The sequence below is a fragment of the Vanellus vanellus genome, assembly GCF_965231255.1.
Source record: "Vanellus vanellus genome assembly, chromosome: 3".
Lineage (NCBI taxonomy): Eukaryota > Metazoa > Chordata > Aves > Charadriiformes > Charadriidae > Vanellus > Vanellus vanellus.
The window spans coordinates 69702236-69725064 of record NC_138907.1 but is presented as its reverse complement, the minus strand read 5'-3'; the positions used below and the strand labels follow the sequence as shown (position 1 = coordinate 69725064).

The 22829-nt window shown below is 38.5% G+C and overlaps 1 protein-coding gene across 1 annotated transcript; it reads left to right on the top strand.

Moving 5' to 3' along the window:
* Positions 1 to 14373: 14373 nt before the first annotated feature.
* Positions 14374 to 22228, top strand: CENPW (centromere protein W). Its single transcript, XM_082480332.1, has 3 exons — positions 14374 to 14541; positions 19421 to 19534; positions 21200 to 22228. Exons 1-3 carry the CDS (start codon positions 14452 to 14454, stop codon positions 21224 to 21226), a joined length of 231 nt encoding a protein of 76 aa, XP_082336458.1. The 5' UTR covers positions 14374 to 14451; the 3' UTR covers positions 21227 to 22228.
* Positions 22229 to 22829: the final 601 nt, after the last annotated feature.

Sequence of the window (22829 nt, the reverse complement as noted above, 5' to 3'; positions counted from 1 at the left end):
AAGATCCATTTCACAATTCCCAATGAACGGGAAGATTTCTGGACATGAAAGGAACTGGCCTCACATTTTTTGGCTGGGGACTCCTGAAACCAGATGGTATAGATTTTGTACCTAAGCTTATTCAGCGTTTACTGCTGGCTGCTATATTAGTCCTGGCAGCTGCTTGGAAACCTCCTATCCCCCTGAAAATTAACACCTGGTTTCAGAAATACTGAAGTACAAGTGATGGAAAAACTATCTAGCTTCATAAGAGGAAAATTCATGCATTATTAAATGGAAATTTGTTAGCCCAGAAGTAACTCTTCTTCTAAAAGTAGCTAAAGGCAAACCTACTGAAAAAGGTAACTTTGTCTCACGGAAAAAATGTCTAAAAAATTAACAAATTAAAGTGTCTGTAAACACATTCAGATAAATAAATATTACTATGCATGGTTTAAATGTTTGGAAATTAAACATGAACTTAAACAGTTTTCAGACTTGGGCATCTATCTCCACAGACCTTAAGTAGTACTTTGATGTTTTCAGTCCTGATAACTCTTACATCACCTGTTTTTTAAGTATGTCTGCAGGTGTTCCGATTTAGGGTAACCGCTTGGTCTTAATGTCTTAGAGTCAATTTCGGTGGTGCCCAGTGACAGGACAAGAGGTAACGGGCACAAACTTGAGTATAGGAAGTTCTACCTAAACATGAGGAGGAACTTCTTTACCTTGAGGGTGGCAGAACACTGGAACAGGCTGCCCAGGGAGGTGGTGGAGTCTCCATCTCTGGAGACATTCAAAACCCGCCTGGACGCCATCCTGTGCAACCTGCTCTAAGGTGGCCCTGCTCTGGAAGGGGGGGCTGGACTAGATGATCTCCAGAGGTCCCTTCCAACCCTATGATTCTATGATTCTATGACCTTGTCCGCAAGGTGAGGGTTATGATTTCTGTATCAACTTTACTGTAGTTCTGTGACATCTAGATACTTATTTGTAATGGTCTGGTAAGTGCTAAAGCCATCAGTGTATGTGTGCGGGGAAAAAAGGACTAGATTTTACAAAAGGTATGAAGCACCTTCAATTTTGCTTATTTCAGAGGGAATTAAGAACCATTCTGTGGTGTTTGTTTTTTTTTTTTTTTTAATATAAATGTACATCAGAATTACCCCCCTTTGATTTTAGAAAATAAGTGGATTTTATGCATGTGAATATCTAAGGTCTCTTTTTGAAATCCCATTTCCCTAAAATCCGCATATGCTCCCACGCCTGCTCAAGCCGTGCCTCACGCACCTCAAGGCAGCCCTGAAAAAGAGTCAAGTGCAATGAATGCCGAGCCCATGGAGCTCGTGCCTCAGAGACTGCAAAGACTTACAGGCTCTCGCCTAGGGGGTGTCGTCCCTGTTATATACTCCGGCATTTTTTCAGCTGAACCTGCAGTTAGGGGGAATATGAGGGGAGGTGAAGTGTGATTGTTGCCTTGAGGGTGGGGGAACTTCTCCTTTTGTCCTTCTCCTTTCCCCTTTTTGCATCCTGCTCATGATCAACTCTACGGACCTCAGACTGTGTCTAAAGATTTTGACAGTGCGGTACACATTCTTGACACCTTTTTAGGCAGGTAATAGAGGATTATTACATTGTTCAGCTCCCCACACTGCTTTTTCTGAGTGTGTGGGCACCCAAGTGTCAGGTAGTGACTTAAATATACAGAACCTCACACAATTTGATTTTGTGCTAATCACCTATTTTTGACAGCTCATGTATGTCATTCAGCTAAGACCTCAGAGAGCTTAAATTCCACTATTAAATTTACATTGTCTTTAGTTTGCAAAATTTAATGTGGTCAAAATCATGCTTAGAACACACTTTTACACTACAAATCAAGCTTCCAGATAACCCCGTAGGAAAACCACGTGCTTTTCCTTAATAGCGGCAATTGCTCTTCCAGCTGTGCAATATGTCCACACACTGGTACAGGGATTGGTGTTTGGCTCTGCATCCGTTCACAGGAGAAGACATACACATTCCTGAGTTGCATTCAGGCACACTGTTTTACAGGTATGTAGTTGAGCTGAACATGAAAGCAACAGAGAAGGTGAAGAGTGGTACAATTTTGTAGCACATATTTACAAGAATGCCTTTCCGGCACTCTTGTCCTGGCACTCCACTGTGAACTATGTTTTCTATTTTGGCTTTGACATGTGAATGAGAGCTAGTGCTCAGTCCATGTTTTCCTTGCCAAACATTTTACTGATGTCTGGAGTGAGTGTCCAGCTACTCATGCAGCTATTGGGGATTCTTTTTTTAACATTTTTGTTGTGCTTCATTTGGCAGTCAATGGGAGAAGACATCTTGTAAAAGACAAGCTGTATTTATTTAACATATTGCATAGTGAAGATATTGCTTTACAAAGATAATAGATGCTGAGGTTGCAACTAATCCTACAAAATTCAGAAAAGATTCTGATTCTTTTGCAGACTGTAACCTTTAAGTTGAGTAACAAGAAAGATTGGTTGTATTTCAACCATGAACTTATATTAACAAGAAATGCAAGACACGAATGCATATTAAACTTGTACCTCTGTAACTTCTGAGCATGTTGCTTTATAGAACTGTACCACCTCAAAAAGTCCAAGTCTGTGAGACACTGAACTAGATGTCATGGGAATTTTATGTCTTAAGTTATATTTGTAGCTTTCACTGTTTGCATCTAAGAGGAAAATTCAAGTATATGAAAAAACTACTGCAAGTGATTAGAAACTACCCAATATAATCTATGAATGTATTTCCTGATGGGAGGAAGAGTTAACTAGAGAGTAGAAAAGTTAGCTATCACCAAAGTATCCTCAGTATCCTCATTGTCATTTGCATAAGTATAGGGTGAGAACTTGGCTAATAATTTTCAGATGCTTACGAAACTTTAAAGATTGGAGGAATATTTGCAATCATATGATGCTCTTCATGTATTGAAAAATGTATTAAAGTATTAAAATTTCATTTAGATTTGGAAAAGGATTTATATGTTCTATCTGCTTGCAGCAATGGCTTTCAGGAGGCATCCTAAGAGGCTTTTCTCTTCATGTGTCCATACATAGATTTGTTGACCTGAGAAGATAATAGACAAATCAGGGCTGACACTGGAAAAACAGTATTTATGATATTAATGCATGTACTTGGTTCCACTGATTTATGATATGCCAGAATATAGGTAATGCTGTACAAAACCACATTAACACTTAGTTATGCATACAGCAATTCATATCCCTCGTAGGTTCAGTCAGACTTTTTTTCTATGTGTAATACAGCAGACTTCAAGCCGTCAGAGAAATGCTAGAATTGGAAATCTGGAATCAAATATTTCCAAAGAGAGAACTTCCAAACCCAATCTAGTACTTTGTTATGAAAAGGTATTTGTGGGCCCAGAATGGAGAAGTTCCTGTTTAATTGCTAAATTCAGTTTTATATATGTACGGAACAGCATCCTCAGAGGAACACAATCTAAATCAAAGCTCTGGAGACTGCTGCTAGGAGAATTCAGATCTTTTGTACGTTCAGATATACAAATAAATTCCCCACATTCTCCCACAAATTTATTTTCCAACCTTTTACTTTTTAGCCATTTACTTGCAGGTTTAATTTTGTTGCTGTGCTATTGCACTATTGTTTCCTGTTTGACTAAGGTAAAGTCCAATTTTGAAATGAAACTGTTTCATGGAAGATTTCATAAGTTTCTCACCCTGTGTTTGCCAGCCCGCAACAACACGCAACTCCTTGAGTGTCAGACAGAATAATTCTGAGCTCTGCTTAAAAACTGAAAACAATTTAGTTCCACAATTGATACTGTCTAAACAAAACCATGGCAAAACAATGAAGGAACAAAAAAAATTGTTTACAATGGCTGAAACACAGGGCACTGCCTGTGGACCAGATTCTGCATCCCCGATTGCCAACTCATACTTTCTACTTACTCTTCTGTATGATATCTTCGTAGTGAGTACAATTGTCCTAGGAGAAGGATCCTCACAGTCCATTTCCTCCTTAAATTGTGGGGCCAAAGACTGCATTCCCCACCTCCCAGAAACACGCCTCAGCCACCAGGCTGTGGGCATGCAGACACATCTACTTCCCATTCTGCCTGTTAAAATGCTGTTGCCGTAGCAAACAGAGCATGGCTCAGGACTAGAAAGAAAAGGCACAAGAAGCTGATCTTGCAGGTCGGCAATAAGGACAGTCTCCAAGCACAGAGGAGATCCATCTTCTTGACCCTGGTGCTGGCGAGTTGGAGCACAAAAGAAAAGCCAGAAACAATCCTGACATGGACCAGCCTCCCCATTGAGTCTGACTGTCGAGCTTTTCTAATTTTGAACATGCAACTTCTCATTTAGGACTCTAACTTTCAGCCCCCCTGACAAATGTTCCGCAGTCATCACTGCGTTACTCCATGGCTACAGGTAGCTAAAACTGGAGAAGAGAGAGGCACAAACTCTGGCACGCAATTGCAGGAACTACTCTGTTTATAGCACGAGACCAGCAGGCACAGCTCTGGCCTGAGCCAACAAGCACTCCCCAGCCAACTCCTGGACACAGCCCAGAGGATGGCACGTGGCAGGGTTTGCCCCCAACCGTGGGGACTGACTAGATTACCCTGTATTTAGGAAGAAGAGAATTTAGCCATAGGTACCTCAGATGTAGCTTGTCTCTCGCTCTCAGACCCAAGACGATGCCTAACATTATACTCATTAGTACAGATCTAGCCTATGAGATCAAAAAGGAGAGTCTTACTTGGAATAACAACTGGTTTTTGCTGTTTGGGTCTACTAAAGGCAGCTGGCTCACAAATAAAGAACAGATGCACACACACACACACACACACACACAAAAAAAAAAAGATAACGATTTCAAATTGTCCTCTGTGCTGGGAATCACAAAGAAACGCAGTAAGGCTGTGAACTGTACATCAAGATACTGATGCTCCTTTATACAAACATTGGTATTTCAGGACCCTTGTAGCTAAGGGCAAATTAAGATTTGTCATCCGCACGTAGAATTCACAAGTGTAAGAATTGTGGCAGAAGGCAATTGTTAAATTTATTTTGGAAATAAAAATCAATTTACTTCTTTGTAAGAAAAAAATGTAATAGGCAAAACTAATTAAAGTGCAATCCTGGTAATTATTGACATTGGTGAGAGTCCTGAGTTCACTAGGCACCCAAATTGGATTGATCTGCTCAAAATATAATGTTACAAAGAAACATTTAAAGTCTATGCATTTATGAACATGTGTTCTATGGTATAATTTTGTTTAATCTTCAGAGGCCTGACAGAGGCCTCCAAATTTAATCTTAGACAAACAGGCAAACTTTTGTCTGACTAAAAAATGCCAAATAAAGCCTAAAAAGGGATTGTTAGGACCAGAATTACTGGCTGTCTCCAGCTGCTTTGTTCTGCACTGGTATTGTAAAGATGTCATAAATTCAGCTTAATTGGAGAGTTAAGCTTGGTTTATAGCTGTTTCGCTTACTCGTAGCACTGCAAAACAGCTGAGCATACCAGTGAGGATGAGCCTTCAACTGGATGACATTTACACCAGAGCCCCCCGACCCCCAAAAGAACTGTGCCTAGGCTCAGCTTTCCACATTCTTGTACAGCCTTATTTTTCTCCTCTTTCTCCTGACGGCTCTCTTCCAGAACACTTTTTGCACATAAGAGCAGAGGCACAGACCTAGTGACATCACTACATCACCAGATGAAAGTGGGAAGAATGCTACAGAGATGCAAACATGCCTTTCGAAACAGCAAATATCTTTAGACTAGTTTGGAAAACATGCTGAGAAAAAAAAAAAAAACCAAACAAAACAACACTGTCAAGCATAAGCATATTTTATCCACTCTACAAGGCAGGGCAGCATTCAATATCAATGTATCACCATCAAAAATAAATATATGTGAAAAAGCACACACCTGCCACCTTTTTAGGCGAAGAGCTGCCCCTGAACAGCAATTTTATGTTTCCCTCTGTGTAGTTTAATGGTAGCATTGAGTAGTTGGTTTGTACGGGGGCAATGTGCCATCAGTCAGGATGGTAACTAACAGCAGTTTGAGGCTATTGACCTGCTCCAAGGGAACTGTTCCACAGTGCATCCGGCAGCTGGTGATCACCACTGGTCATATCAAGGGGCCGCAGCCCATACCCAAGTGAAGGTACTTAAAAACATCACAGCAACCTTATTTACTACAAAGAACATCACTGTACAATGAAAAAAAACAAGCTTAACCTTTGCTAATATTCAGGCCAGGTAGTCTAAATACAAAATGCCTATCTGCAACACCTCAGATAAAGGTGAGAGACCTTAGAGCTGACTTCTCTTTTCCAAGTGTGTCAGCTAACTTTATAGTACGCTCTTTCAAAAAAACTCCTGCATTTGTGTTATGACTCACTCTGTGTTTTTACGGGGTTAGTTTTGTTCTATTTGTATTTGTGCTGATGCAAGAGGTGTGACTTTCAGCTTAAAATAGACTTTTTTCTTAGGTTTGTGGTAGTTAAGTTCCACTACGTAAGCTCAGGTAGGTAGCCTCATTGAGTCTAGAAAAACAGTATGGCAGCTCCATTTATTAAACCAGTTCTGCTCGCCACTGTGCTTCCACATATATTTTTGTTTCAACACAGCAGTTCGGGGTAGCTGAAGAAAACTTGATATGGCTTCTCTTCTCCACAGACAATATGGTTATTCTTACTTTAAGGCTCCAATGCAGTTTTTTACAGCGGAGCAGCATCCTGCCTCTGTGCAAGGCTGCAGCTGCAGCTGCTGTCTTTTAGTTTTATAAACCTGAAGTGTTACACCCTCGCTATTTACACCCTCGCTATTCTTCTTTGTGTCAGTTTTCTTCATTTCTTTGTGTTACTTTTCTTTGTGTCACACTGAAGGAAGCATGTTTGTTCTGTAGGAAAACAAAAAAAGATTGTACCAGCAGTTGTTTATTTACAAAATTGTGGTCAAAGTTACATTTATTTAAGCAATACTTACTGGTGTTATTTTACATTCAAAGAAGAATATACAGTATCTTTCACTCTGTAAACTACCACTTCCATTTAACCACATTTGAAACTGCAAATGTCGTTGTCCCCAGAAGGCAAAATGATTCTAAACTAATAAAAGAATTTTCATCTCACTGGATAATTAATGTTTGAAGCCTTTTTCTATAAGCTATACAGCAAGATATTTAAAAAAAACCCAACAACTTACATTCCAAAGAATAAAACTTGCAGTTAACTAGCTGAAAGAAAAAGGATTTAGTAATTCCTATCCTTCACCATATTCTCCGATGAAGTATTTTTCCTTCATCTATGCTACAGCAGCAATTTTTAAAAAATCATCTTTTTCAGTCAAGTACCTTCAGAAAGCTACTGATTCTCAACACAGTCTGTTTCAGAGGTTTTTATATTTTGCTTATTATTGTTTAAAAAAAGTGTTTGCAAATTTGAAAAGAGCATGATGTAGAGTCATATTGAGGAAGATTTCTGTGCTCTCAAATGGAATGCAAGCGTTCCCGTAATGACGGAAACTAAAGAATAATTCTGTCATTATTCAGAGTGCTTATTCTTTACCAATACAGAACTGACATTAAAATTTTCAATCACTTTTTTCCCCAGAAAAATAGAATTCTATGCATTCCACTCGTGATAGCTTATATTAGATCATTAATTTCTTAACATAATTTTGAAGATTTATTTTTTGAATATTTTTTTGAATTTTTTTTTTTGGAATTATTTTATGTCTGCTTGCTAAAGAAGGTAGATCACTGAGGAACCATTTGTGGTAAACTGTTTTGCATAAATTATATTACTTCATTCTCAGGTGACTGTATGTTCCTTTTGGCATGTAACAAAATCTCTTCACTGCTAAAAATCTGTATGGAAAAAATACATTCTGATTACAGCCTACTCTGAATTTTTCATGTTTTATCTGAAATGTTTTTTTTAAAACTCCCTTATTGGCTATAGTGGTAAAAGAAAGAAATAAAAATTACTGAAGTTTTTCTTCTCCTGTCTTCTTGACTGCAGAATACATGCCAACTTCGTGCACTAAAGACGACTCCTATTGTGTTATAGATGTGTTCCACGCATCTGTAAGTCAACACTTAAATTCTTCCTCCACTATAGTTGTCATTCTTCTTTTTTCTACCATGTTCACATATCACAATAATGTTATGGGTTAGCTTCTTTCACATGAAGTGAGATTTAAGTAATCAGCAATCAAGTCACCTAATCTGAAACCTAACCTGTCTGTCACTTTATTGGTGCTCTTTGAATTCAGTTTGTGGTAATCCATCATCAGGGGCATCGGGGAAAATCACCTGGCAGGCAGGTATCCCACGGTTATCACCTACTTTTTATTAATTAAAAAAAAAATTAACTGTATTTATGTTTTTGGCCTGAGTTTTACATGTGATCAGTTGTCTAATTGGCTTTAATGTTAACAAATATGCATGTATGTCCCTTTGTTTCAGTACATGCACAGGGCATGCAGGCAGTACCGGGCAAGAAGCGGGCATTTTCATTACAGTGGCCTCGTAACTGCTTCCTTCACTACTTTAGGAGAGCTGAGGATTAGTGACAATCAGAAACAGCAGCAAGAAGCAATTTTTTTGGTGCAGGGGTTGATATCTCAAGTTGGGATCAACCATTTTCCTCTGCAGCCACGGCCAGAAAACTGGTGGAAAGATGCATTGCTAAGCAGGCCATTCTGTAGCACATTGTTTTGCATTTGAGAGCTGACATAACCCGAAGGAAATCAACAAAGAGGCAGGAAAAATACTGTTGCATATAAGACTTCTAGGGGGTTCTTTCTGACTGAAGAAAAAGTCAATGGGAAAAAACATAGTCCTGTGGGAGGTGAAAGCTAATGTCTCTTCTAGTGGGACTAAGAGGCGTTGCTACCCTTCACGTGAAAAACGAAGTGAAGAAAAACCATTAGGCTCAGGCCTTCCTGTGGTCAACACCTCTGATCCACCCTCCCTGACAGTTGACAGTTGAGTAATACATATCCATCTGCTAGTCTTTCTTTGAGCTATCTATTGATGGCCATTACTATTAAACATGTTCTAATTAGACCAGTTTTCACTAAAGTAATATCCCAGGGAATGTCATCAAGTTTTGCGGTCTCATTTCTTCTCTGTTTATAATACGTTTGCATAAAATATGTTTTTTGAAAGACAGACAACCAGTATTTTTCAGAATACTGTTTAGGTTTTTGAATTTTTTCAGGGAAGGTGGTCTTTTTGGCAGGTCTGCATTAGCTGATCAGACTAGAGGTGCTGGAAGATCCTTCCGGCTTGTAGTCATAGAAAGCATGACATCTGCAGAGGATAACATTCATTTGGAATTTGGAGGAGGAAATATGACTGGCATTAAATGGGTGTAGTAGATCCAGGAGCAAAATGCAAATAATGTAAAAATCTAAAAATGCAACAAGAAAAGTTACATGAAAGCAGACAAACTGGATATCTGAAGTAATTATTTTTAGTGTTATTTATTCATCTTTATGGATTTCATTGAAAACACCTAAACCAAACAACTTTCTCTTACAGGATTAAATAAAGTATTGGACTAATATATCAATGTGAGCCTGCATCAAATTACTTCAAAAGCAGTGAAACTGATAGACTTTTAGTTGATGGCATGTTCAGGAATGTATTCCTCATGGCACGAGGAATATCTCTGAAGGTAAGAGTGACTACTGGGCTGTGATTTATATGCCTTTACTTTTTTTTTCAATGCAATCCCAACAGTTACAACAGGCAGATGGTGTCTGGCCTGTGGAAGTCAACTGACTTTAGGCAGCTCTTCATAGCCATATATAAAGAGAGCTGATACACAGAATGTCCTGAAAAACAAAACTGAAGCTTGGATTGTAAACCCTAAAATAGACTGAATTTCAAATACAATTTATGGTGTTTTGCCTTTCTTCTTTTTCACTGTTCATTACTGGGCCTGAAAACAGATAGAAACAGGGCTAAATAAATTTTTAAAAAAAGTAATTTTTAAAATAATTGATCCTTCATAATCAAATAATTGACTTCTTTTTTTTCTTCATGAAAAAAAAAGGTGAATGCCAAACACATCTTTGACCTTCTACTACTTACTATTGCAACTAAATTACTGCTATTATATTATTAGTGACAGGCACAAGAGAAAGGTTTCTTGTTAAAATTGCCATTTTCACCTTCTTTTTCAAGCAAGAGATTTGCTTAAGTTCCACAGAGGAGAAGAAAACATACAATTTGCTCCTTTGTATTCTCTCTTTTCCTGTTTCTCTACAAGAGTATTCAACCACACCTGAATTACTCTACATACAACAAAAAGAATATACAGATGTAACAGGAGAGTCAGTCCATGTACTCCAACCACTATGATCAAGCCTATCAACTACGTTATAGATGAGTTTACTTTTTCTGAATTGTTATGTTCTGTTTTAGAGATATCTTCTCACCACTGAAGAAAACATCAAAAGATTTTAGGCTTTGACATTCATATCCAGGATAAGTTTCAGAATCTTTCATCAACCACTGTAACTGGATTAGCACCAGAAAGTATTTAACAGTCTCTACCTGACTAAAGAAGAAACCGAGGGACCTTTGGCTTAGCAAAAATCTATAAAATTTGATCATTAATTTCAAGATATCACACATTTAAAATGGAATTCTTCAGCATTCTTTGGGAAGACTGACTCTAAAATTATGAATTGATGAAGAGCTGATGAAGAGTCTGACTAAAGATAATGTCAAAATCCAGAAACAAAATAATTAAACTCATAGTTATGAAGGACTGGCTGGAGGAGCAAATTTAACAAGTTAAGACAGGCTTATAAAAGTTTCAGGTCAGAAAGGAAACACTGCTTTTCAATTTAATTTCCAAATATTACCCTTGTTTCAACTTACAGTGCATTAGAGGAGTAGATAAAATTAGCCTTTAAATTCACCTCTTTCCTAACAGAAACAGAGAAGAAAATGTTTACTGGTCCCAAGCTTGGCCTCTTTTTAATCACTGAAATGTATGGAACTGTTTTCAAGAAACGCACATAATCTGGAAGCAGAAGTCACAAAATAATGTCACTGAAATTGCCTTTATTCAGAAACACTGCAAAGGCTGTTTGCTTTCTTGAAGAAGTTAGACCTGGATGGTGGCATTTTAATTGCTGAATTTTCCTAGCTCGTATCATCAGTACCAGATGATGTATTTAGTTCTAAAACACAGTTCAGTATTGCTGGAAAACTGAGAAGATGCTGTGCTGCAGCTGAAGCCATGAAACACACCCAGTTCACAAAATGAACTAACGTATGTTTAAAAACTGCAATAGTTAAAAAGTGAAAAATATAAAATTCTTGAAATACTATTTGAAAATAAGGTAACTGCTTGTAGAAAATGGATGCAAAACTCCTGCAGCTTTTGAACAGGCAAAACATGAAAATGTGCCTATAAGGCACAGAACTGCCTTTTTTATAAAGTTGCAGGAGCATGACAAAACTAACAATTTCAACTTTTCAACAATTCGTTCAAAATATATTTTGTAGGATTCTTTTAGCTATTTAAATGATATTTCATAATAGCATTATATCAGGACATTATGGATTCTATGAGAAAGATAGAAAAGGAAAACAGTTGTGCAAAATCAGAAATGTGAGTTTGCAGTTTTCTATGACTCACTGTAATGTAATCATTAATCCATGTGTTAATGCAAATAAAATCATTTAAACAGTTGTTATTTTTAAGAAATTTAGTTATTTAGTTAACTTATAAAATAATTTTGTCCACTGCAATGCATAATGTATAGCAATGTATTTTTTTCTTGTTCTACAATATTCCTGTATTAAAATCAAAATATTCAAAATTCATGTTTACAGAAATATTTACTGACAAGGATATTAAAATATAAATTCAAGGAGAAAATTTAGCTATTGAAGTTCATGTTCTTTCAGTAAATAAGAACCTCTAATTTAACATTTTTACATTGGACCTCTGTTACCAATCACTTGCAGTAACCAAGGTCATAAACTTTTTAAAACATAAGAAAAAAGGAAATCTGGTAAATCAGTAGATTTGAGATGGCACTTCAAATTATTATTTTCTGGGGCTAAAAACGAAGAACAGTCCACTAGAAATATCAAACTATCAGAACCAACAAAAGTCTAGAAGTACTAGACTTAATAGTAGATTTTATCATTGTCACTGTCTATATAGCAAGCACATAACTAACGATACAGTTAGTAGTCTTGAGTCTCAGCATCTGTCATTTTATGCAGATTGCTGCATAGTTTCAAATTTGTGTGATGCATTTTAATAGTTTTAGACCTATAGTGGAGGTACTTTTGCAACTCATACAGTTTGTAAAATGCTTGCCCATACCAGTTTCCCCCAGATTGCCTGAGATTGCAAGGCCCAATTCTCAGCTCAAGTAAGGTCCAGTGGAGCTACTAATTTATCCCAGCTGTAGATCTGAATCTGTTGACATGCTGAATTATTGTTGATCCCAATGCAAGTTTCTATGTGTATATTATGAGCATTACAGTATATGACTCTCTGTAGCTCCTGAGTCATAGCCATTTAGTTAACTGACGAAACAAATATTTACTTCTGTCAGTGCTGCTGAGCCATTAACTGTGATTATTAAACTGCAGGAAAAAAACCCTATGTTTCAGTGTGCTTATCCATTCACAGAAAAAAATGTTAAGACCCCGATTTTAAGGTCTGCATCGCTGTTGACGATTAATGGCAAGCGACAGTCAAAGCTGAAAGAACAAAGCATGATTTTCAAGTATCTGACAGAGTATGAAGAACTGGCAAATCTAAAATTCTCTCCTGCTGTCAGATATCATACTTCTATTTGGACTACATTTTGTGGATATTGCAAAAATTAACTAAAATACCAAATCATACAGATTTAAGAACATACTTCAATAAAACGGATTCATATCTGGGTGCTGACAATTCTGAATATATTAAAATAAAGACAACATATTTACCTTATTAACATTTAAATTTGCAAACATCCCATAGGCCAAAGAAAACAAAAAACTAATAAATATGCTGAAAAACTCCATACCTCAGTATGAAATCCTGACCCCTTCTCCAACTAAGTACACACAGCCCAAATACACTGAGAATGCCAAGCTACAGGGGCCCCTCTGTGGGGAAACCTGTATTTCAGTCAGCAGCATCCGTCAGCCAAAATAGAAGCGTAGGGACAGATGCTAAAGAAAGAGGGACACTGTAAAGTGGTGGCCGATTTCAAAACGAGCTTGTGTGTTTCTGTGTACAATTAAGTCAATGCCATACAACACAGTATTTTATCTGCGCAGAATGTAACTCTAGGCTCATTTTAGTGTAGGTTTATGGTGCTAATAAGGCTTCTGGTCCCGCAGTCCATCCCGCCTAGGCTATTTGGTGTCACATCTCCCAGCAGGGTCACGCAAGGCAATCAAGGAGAGAACAAGCGTGTTGTACAATGCCTTGGACTTCCGCAGCAAATAAATTCTATCACACTTGGGAGACGATTGCCAACTTAAAATCCACAGGTCTTGGCCTGAGGCTTGTTTAGGCAGCGCCGTGCCGGCGCCTCTGACCACCAGTGCCACGTTCCCTCCGTTTTGGGAAACCTCTGCATCTGGCAACAGCCACGTTTGGAGGTCAGGTAAAGGCAGCGGGGAACTGCCGCGTCCGGTTTCTTTCTTGTTGATTAAACAAGTCCCGGGTGGAAGTTTGGGTAACTCGCTAAAGCCAGAGCTAGAACAGTCTCTGTCCGCTTACAGGGGAAGCGGTTTGACGCGCAGCTGCCTGCGAGGGGACCGGCTGTGCCAGTGTCCGTCTGGGGCCCGTTCACACACCCAGCCCCAGCTCGGGGAGCTCTCCTCGCCCCACGCACCCCACCTCCGCGACGGGACCGTGCCTTTTGAGCCGGCCACCGCTGTCCTCGGGGCCGCCACAGCCTCCGCCCGAGGGCAGCGGCCGGGGGCGAGGGCCAGGCCGAGCGCGCCCAAGCTGGCCGGGGAAAGCCGCGGGCTGGGACGGCTGCCGGCGGCGCCCGGGGACGGGCCGCAAGCGCAGGTGGGACGGCGCCTCGTTCCCTCTCGGCTTTCCCCCGCGGCAGCTCGGGGCAGAGGCGCCGTACGGCTCTCCCCGAACCACCGCCATTTCATGCGGTTTCCAGGGAAACGTTTCGGCGCCGCGGCCCCTCCGGCGGGAGCGGGGCGGGAAGGAGGAGAGGGAAGGAAGGAGGGGGCTCCCCTCACCTCCGCCCCGGCCCGCCGCGCTCCCCGGGGGCGGCGCCCCGCCCGGCCGTTGGGAAGTGCGTCACGGCGGGTGCGCGCCTGCGCCAGGGCGGCCGATTCGAACGGCGTGAGGGCGGTTGGGCGGGAGCCGTTGGGCCCGTCCTCGGCGGCAACGGCCTCAGCGGGAGGAGGAAGTGGAGGAGGAGGAGGATGAAGCGCACGGCGCCCCGCAGCACTTTGCGGAAAATCATAAAGAAGCACAAGCCGCAGTTACGCCTGGGGGCTAACACCGACCTGCTGGTGAGGAAGGAGAGGGGCGGGCGCCGAGCGGGCTGGGTGCGGGCCGCTCCGCCCCTCAGCGCTGGTCCCGGCAGTCTTCGGCCTGCCTGCTCCGGGCACGGGCAGGGGGGCAGCGCCCTCTCCATGCAGCCGGCTGCGGTCCCTGGCCGCTCGGGCAGCGCCAGTCCTCCAGACCCATGGGTGCTTTCCCCCGGGGAGCCCGGGGTCGTAGCGCAGGGCTGGGAGCAGTTGGGCTTTTGGCCACGGCAGGCAGCTGCGGCTGTTCTGGTTGCCTACGGGCAGGTGTCCCTAAAAAGGGGCATTTTATCTCGGAGTGTTTTGTCGCTGGAAAGACTCGGACCGCTAGATTGCGTGCACTGGAGCGGGTCGGAGTTGCTGGGTGTAATGGGATGGCAGGTTACTGCTAATGGTATTTCTGCAGTGACCTGCAGGCAGAGGGCAGATAGGTGATTGGTTTGTCTAATAAAATACTAATAAGTAGTGATCGCAGCTTTCTGCTTTGCTGGTGGTATTGACCGTGAGTCAGAATACTGTGTCACTACACGTACACACTGCTATTCAAAGAGTTTGACTGAGACACAGGGATTTGGATTATATGGCAATTGTGCAGATGCTTGTTATTTATGTAGAGCAATTTGGGTATACAGATACCAATCAACTGAATTGTGATTAATGAGTTACTAAGCTGTTAAGGCATCTTGAATGATCATATTTTTGTAGAAGGCCATCTCTGTCCAAAACTAAGGAATGACAAGTCTTTTTAGTGATCTAATGAGGAGAATAAGGTGTTGTGGTCCTGTTCGTGGTTTAAAAACACCTGTCAATAAAGGTGTAGGGATAACAAAGCTGTATCAGACAAATTTCAGAAAACTGAGGCCAACGAAGCTGGATTCCTTCTGACCTGCAATAAGGGGATTTGTGATACAGGAAGGGTTTGCATCACCAAGAAATCACTTGACTACAGCAAGGAAACCTGAACTCAGGAGAACTTGTGGTAGCTGCCATGCCATACAGAAAAAAAAAATATCTGCATTAAAAAATATTCTTTGAAGTGACTTAATAGGCTTAACTTGCTTGACTGTCATGCCCTCTTGTTTTCAAATGTGTGTGATTTTCGGAGCATCAGTGCATACTGGTATGTATACTAGTATGGTCCGTGACTTGAATTATAAGTCCACGTTTCATAGGTGTGTAAAAGTTATATGTCTTGCAGCATCTTCAAGGTTGGTATCTGGGTGTATGAAGCTAAATGTAAATATACAAAATTTAAAAAAATATATAGTAAGATTAATATGAGTGAACATGGTAATTGGAAGATTTACATTTTAATGTAAACAGTACATATTTTTCTAATTGGTCTAATAAAAATATGGTCTCTTCCTACTGTTTTTGCTATGTTTTGAGTATTTTGTGGACTACCTGGCCCCTTGCTACTCATGCTCACACCCACTCAAAGCTTCCTCAGTGGAATGCGGTAGTCAACTAATCAAACTGAACTTACACAATGACTAATACATTTTTTTTTGGAGTAGTTAGTAACAGTTGTTTTGTGTTTCCATGGTCGTGTCAATTTAGTGTCAAGGTGGTATACCTCTCTGAAAAGGAGTAAGTGGGACATCCTTCTAAATCTTGGCCATTGGTTCCTCTCTCTTCCTCGTCCTGGCATTAGTAGTCTGTGGGCTGCAAAGACAATCAGTGAATTGAACTGACTGAAACTAATGAACAACTGGCTTAAATTATGGCTATGCAAATACTCATTCCAACACAAAGGATGAGATGAGAATGAATTTTAATAATGTAGTGGAAGCTTAGATTATTTCTTCTGGTCATGTCAAATTACATGGCCTTTAATATTAGGAGGCTTGGATTTTTGATTTTACCTTTGAATGGTAATGTCCAGGGGTGATTGTCCATGATGTTCTTCAACTAGACATGTGGCTAACAGCTCTTTCGCTCTTCATTTCTGTGAATAAATAAGCAAAACTCCACCTGTGTTGATTTATTAAAAAAAAAGTGTGTGTTTTATTCCTGTAGTTAGACAAGTAACAAGTTTTGAGGGTGTGTTTTTAGTGCCTCTATTACTCCCTACAAACCTTGTAAGAGTGATTAAATTGCATACTTTAGAAATTTATATAGTAGCTGTGTTTACAAGACATATCCGTACACATTTTGAGCAGAGTGTTTGTGTCTTCTGCAGGGAAATAGGAGAATTGGCTAGTTCAGTTTCTGGGCTATCTTCCTGAATGATCCATGCTTTATGTTTGAAACTACTGTGGTGCTGAGCCAGTCCAGTGAGGAGGTCTGCCTACCTGGCTTATGACACAATTGGATTGTTTTCCTTTGCCTGACTCTTCAGCGATTATTTTTTCTTGATAAACCAATGTCATCTTATATGATCTTTACTAACAAGTTTGAAAGATACAGGAATTCAAACAATTTTGTTAGATACCTGAGTGGGGTTTCTTCCTCACTTTTCAGATTCTTTTGATCAAGTATCTTTGAAATTTGAAGCTTCTTTGTGCACAGTGTAGCTAACAAATTTTATCAAACTTTCTCAAGAAGCTGTTTTTTGATAGTAACTTTGAGTGAAGAGATAGGAATAGTGTTTAAGATTTTTCCAGTGCTCCTAGAACTCAATTATTTACTTTTCTGAAAATAAGAGGTAAAGATTTTATTACGGAAGTTCAGATATTCCCCTCCAATGGTCTGAGAAGAAAAAGCTGCAAACTTTATTCTAGCTTGAAATTACAGAAGAAAGCAGGAACTAGCTGCTTGTTTTGTGCTGGAAGGCGAGGTTTGTGTTTGCATCACAGAAAAGGCTTGAAGTATTGCATTCACTGACCCCTTTTGTCTTTGTTATGGGCATAGAATGATGAATAGGTGTACACAGAAGGCAAAATATCAGTCTAGTAAATTTTTCTTAAGTTATGGCAGCAAAACAAAATTATGGAGCTTGTCCCTACTGTCCATTAGTTCTGCTGAACAGGTGTGTGGAAGTTGCTCTGCAAGCAGTGTTGTGAGTTTTTACATACATTCTTAAAACTGTACAGCCTTTCTTATATGGGAGATAAGCATTCTGTTGTGTAAGGTGGTTTTCGCAAGTAGTTCAAAACTTTTAATTTTATGCAGAGGGATAATAACCTAATACGTAGTAAAGCAATGTCTTTAAACAGATGTGGTATCATTTAGGTACTTGTCACTAACTGTGACATTTATGGTATTCAGTCATTCTGCCTTTCTTAATTGCCTTGAATAATCTGGAATATTTATTAATATTAACATATGTGCTGTATTGTGGAATGTTCTGATTTTAATTATGTGTCTATGTTTAAATCTATATGAGTTCGGGGAAGATTCTCAACGTGAAGCAATTCACTTTGAAATCAGAAAAATAAAAGTACAGTGATTCTGAGAGAAGATGCGGTTTTTAAAAGTACTTTTGCTTTTACGTGTTTCAGCAAAAGGACTTGCAAGTATGGAAGCTTTTGTTCCACCTTCCTTTTCTACCCCAGGTTGTTTCCAGAAATCTAACCTCTGTGTTGATAAGTCTAATAATGAGACTTCTAATGCTGAACACTACTTTAGTACCACTGCTTGATTCTTTCAGAGATTATTTCTCTAACTAAAGACTAATTTAAAAACGGCTTTGATATTTTGCTAAGCACACCTGCAAGAATGTCTGCTTTTTGTGTCATAGACGCTTCCAAATGATGCCAAATATTATCTACATTTATCTATTGCATGCTGCCTTAAGTTAGTTCAGGAGACTAAAAAAAAAAAACCCTAAATGGCTTGTCATATTAACACTGAAATGCCTGTCCTCTAACAGATTTCTTTGTGCTGCAAACCCACTGCCCAGGTATTTTCTATAAACTCTAGCTTGTGGCTTTTCTTGTTATATCTTTCTAGGCTTTGCAGATCAGGTATGGCACAATAAGTATATCAATTCATATAAATAAAATTTTCATATATTTCAGTAATTTTTTTTTTTAGCTCTTGACTGAAAAAGTATTTCGTTACGCTTTACATAGCAAAGTTAATGCTGTTGAAAGTTTAATTTACAAAAGGCGAAATTACCAATTTTCAGGTTGGACTATTAAAATACTTCACATGATGTCTGTATAATGCTAGAGGTTTGTATTACAGGTCCCTTATTACACAGGAGTGCTTTTGGCTGGCGATTTTTAGTGCAAGTTGGAGCAGTTCCTTGGCTGCTGAAATTTTTGCTGCTTCTGTACTAGCAGAGCAGCATTCTGTATTGAACAGAATACTGCCTTACCAGTTCTTTTCATGTAAAAAGGTTAAGTAAGCGATGAGCTGGTAAAAATGGATGAAACCTTCTGACAACGGAGAATTTCTGGTTCTGAAGAAATTAATGTTAATGCTCCATTGCACTGGAAAGGGGCAGAAGTCCTTGAACTTGTCTGTGGTCCATTTGGTGGTAAAGCAAGGATGAATTTGCTGTTCATTAAAAGTCTGGGTGTTGTAGTCAGTGAAAGCTGACTACTAGTAAGCAAAAAGGCTCCTTCTTATTCTCTGATATTTATGTTTGCATTTTATTATAAAAACCTGCTAATAAAAATCAGATTTGATTTGTTAGATGAGTTGTTGTTTGTATGATCATTTCCAGAGCACTTTTACAATTTATGTATACTAAATTTAAACTGTATTTACAGAAGTCCTGCAGTAATAAATTCCCAAGACATTCCTTAAGACTTGAACTAAGTGGTACTTTGTTTTCCTGAGAACACCTTTCAGGAGTTTGGAAGCAGTCTAATATGCAAATCCTCTGTCTCAAACAATGAACCTCTGAAAAAACAAACTGTGCTTAAAAAGCTTAATTCCTTCTTGATTATTTTTTTTGTTCCCTCTTTTAAAGGTGCATTTGAGCTTCTTATTGTTTCTTCATCGGCTAGCTGAAGAAGCCAGGACAAATGCTTTTGAGAACAAAAGTAAAATAATTAAACCTGAGCACATTGCAGCTGCAGCAAAGGTAATGAAACATTTTTAATATTTTTCTTTTTTGTTTGATGTAAAATGCATTATGACAGCATATAGAAAAGTCTTCTACATTAGTGTTATGTTTTTATTTATAATCCAAAACCTGCAGAATGAATGTTCTTTAATCCATCATTGACATAATTCACTGTCACCAAGACATCAGATTAACTCTCCTTGCTCTTTTAAATATAGTCCTATTTTTACTTGATTATTTCACGTTTAAATTCATAGTTTCAATATGTGGGAAGTCTACACAGTAGTCTACCAGCAAGCATCCATGGGCTGATAGCCCAGGGAACAGGAGCAAATTCCAAAGTTTGAGAATCTTTATTTCAGATGATACTATATCAAGGAAGCATGCTGTCTTAACTTCAGTAACATAAATGAAGTCGTATGGAAGAAGTGAGAAATAGTTCAAACAGGTTCAGATAACTTACTGACTCCTTCAGTTCTTACCTGCTTTGTCTGAAAGATGTTTTAAGTGGGTTCTTGCAGCAATGTGTGGATACTATTTGAACAAACAGATACTTTGTGTGATGTTGTGTTTGGCATGGCAAGAACTAAGGGAGGATTAAACTATGGATTGCTATATGGGTAGTTAAGCAGAACAAAACTTACTGTTTGAATATCTGAATGGTAAATTTTGTGTACATGCAAAAGAAGGGAAAGAGGAAGGTGTTATGCAGCTTGCTTTCTCTAGAAAGAACTGGAGTAGGGTCAAAGTATGACTGAAATGCTTTTTTATCCTGTAGCCCATTTGACTCACTAGTGTATGTCTGGTTTACCTAGGTTTCATGAAGGAACTCAGTCTCTTTAATTTGTTGGGTTATCTGTTCAACCACCTACTACCGCTGGGCAAACTGAAAGAACAAAACTCAGTGTTACCTGATATTTGGGTGCTGTGGTTTCTGTTCATCTTCAGTTTTGCTTTGTTTCCTCCAGTGAAATGCTTAGTTTGATACTTTCTATTACTATAGTAACAGAAATATATACAGGATGTGTAGGGTAGCCAAGTTAATGTTACAGTTGGAATCTGATGCATTTGTAATTTCTTTTTAACTGCAATCTTAACATTATTTGAACATTTTTGTGCTCCATCTATTTTATTTTTTTTTAAGATGAGAAGAAAGGAAAAACTGCCTGTATTTTAATAATGTTAACACTTAAATGGTCCCACTTGGGCTTTGAAGTTCATTTCTCAACTTAAACTCCAAACCAAAAAATGTCCTTCCAAGGATCTGGGCACTCTTGATATAGAAAGAAATAAGGCATTGCAAACAAAAATTGAGCATAGTAGCTATATAATTGCAAATCTTATTTTTTTCTTTTTGTCCAGGATAAAAGCTTCAAGGAATCTGCTGAGAGCGCTATTGCTGTTTCTCAGCATTCATTTTTTAAAAAGCCCTTTATTTTAGAGAATTCTTAGTTATTAATGTTCTTATTAAAAAAATACTTTCTGATATGGCATATTTTTATATGCTTTTGCTTTATTTCTAACCTTTTCCCTAGACTTTTACCCTTGGTGACTCTACTCTTGGAAACTGATTGCCTGGCTAGGTGACCCTTTGGTCTGAGTAGCTTAGTATTTTGGATCTCTTACTGCTGCCTGGATTGTAGTGATAAAAGCAGTGATAAATATACTTTTTTCTTTTTGCAGGTTATTTTAAAGAAAAGCAGAGGCTAGAAAACAGAGCAATGGAAATTCAAAGCATGTTTTTCCATGTTTTCTTACTAACGTGAGATCCTGTGAGCCAGCTTTTGCACTTGTGGAAGTATTTCGTTTTATTGATGTCTGTCTCCTGACTATAAGTATCTTGCTGTTTATTTAAAAAAAAAAAAAAAAAAAGAATCTTACAATGTATATTTTTATATGCTTCATGCGTAATTTTTAAATGCGTGTCACTTGTCATTTAAGACTTTTGATGTACCTTATTTCTTCCATAATAATGGTGGAATGCCGATATCATAGTCACTCTTTAGGTACAATGTGTCATTTATTATTAGATGTGTGAAACCTTAAAAGGAGAACAGTAATAAAAATGCAGGTTTCATTAAACCCATTATAGATTATGGAGGTCAAAGCATATTCACTAGCTAAGCAAAATCTTGGCTTTCAAAACAAGCGCTGTAGAAACTAATGTATTAAATATCTTGGCTTCAATTTATTTACGAATGTCTTAATATTTTTTTTAATTCCTTTGAAAAGTAGGCAAGAACTTCGGTGTTCTGGAAAAGAATACATATTTTGTATTTCTAAATCATGCTCTGAACTGTTAAGCTGGCCTATTGTTTGATGTGGTATATGAGACAAGTTGGTGGTCTCTAATTCAGTTGGTGTAGACAGATGCACATTGTGGAAAAGAAAAGATCTGATGTTTTTGAAGTTAGATCCTGTACACTTAGGAAGGTAAACTTGTATGAGTGCCGAGCTACTTCCTCTCCCCTTTTGAGTGTCATCCTAACTTGTAAGAAATCTGGAAATTTATACTACATAAAAATATCTTCTTAAATTAAAATAATATTCTATTCCTGATCTGATATTTTTAAACAGTTGCTGAACACTTTGCTTAATAAATCTTTTAATAAAGATATAGTTGAATCTCACAGTTTGATATGATAATACACATTTTTGGAATATGTGGTAACTGATCCTTCATATGCACATAAGCTATTCTTAAAATAAAGAATTTTTAAAAACAATATGTATTGAGTAGTCTAATTCTGTTTAACACATTACTGAGTATATTTTAGAAACCCAGCAAAAAAGAGTTGCGTTTTAGAAATATTTTTGTAGTCTAAGGAAACAAGAGTAATGCCAGAACATAAAATTTCACATCATGGCCACATACTTTTTAAAATCCTATGCAACCTGTGAAAAGTCAATTTTTTACAGTATGCAAAAAGGAAGGATCTCTCTTCTGCCTTACTTAACTAGTAGGGCTTAGTTCAGTCTGCTTCTTATAAGGTTGACTAGATTCCTTATTCTTCATTTTTTTCTCTTACTTCCTTGAAATTCACAAAGCAAGCTGCGAATATTCATGTGTAGAGGGTATTTGGATTGAAGTACACTCTCAGGAAAAAGGGAGGTCTGATATTTATATTTTTTCTTTGTAATTACTGTCTCTGACTTAACAATTTTATTGCAACACTAGATTTTCCTTTGTTAGAAATGTTTTCTCTTAATTTGTCCCTGAAATATTTTTTTGTAATAGTTGTGTATGACCACATACCTTTCCTCATTTTACAGTTGTTTGAGTGCTGTAGCTTCTTTTGGAACTTGATTTGAT

Bases quoted from the DNA above. Each gene is read 5' to 3' on its own strand.
- CENPW (XM_082480332.1), top strand. From the start codon at position 14,452: ATGAAGCGCACGGCGCCCCGCAGCACTTTGCGGAAAATCATAAAGAAG. The intron at 14,542-19,420 runs GTGAGGAAGGAG...CCTCTTTTAAAG, and splicing joins GGGCTAACACCGACCTGCTG to GTGCATTTGAGCTTCTTATT. The intron at 19,535-21,199 runs GTAATGAAACAT...TTCTTTTTGCAG, and splicing joins ACATTGCAGCTGCAGCAAAG to GTTATTTTAAAGAAAAGCAG.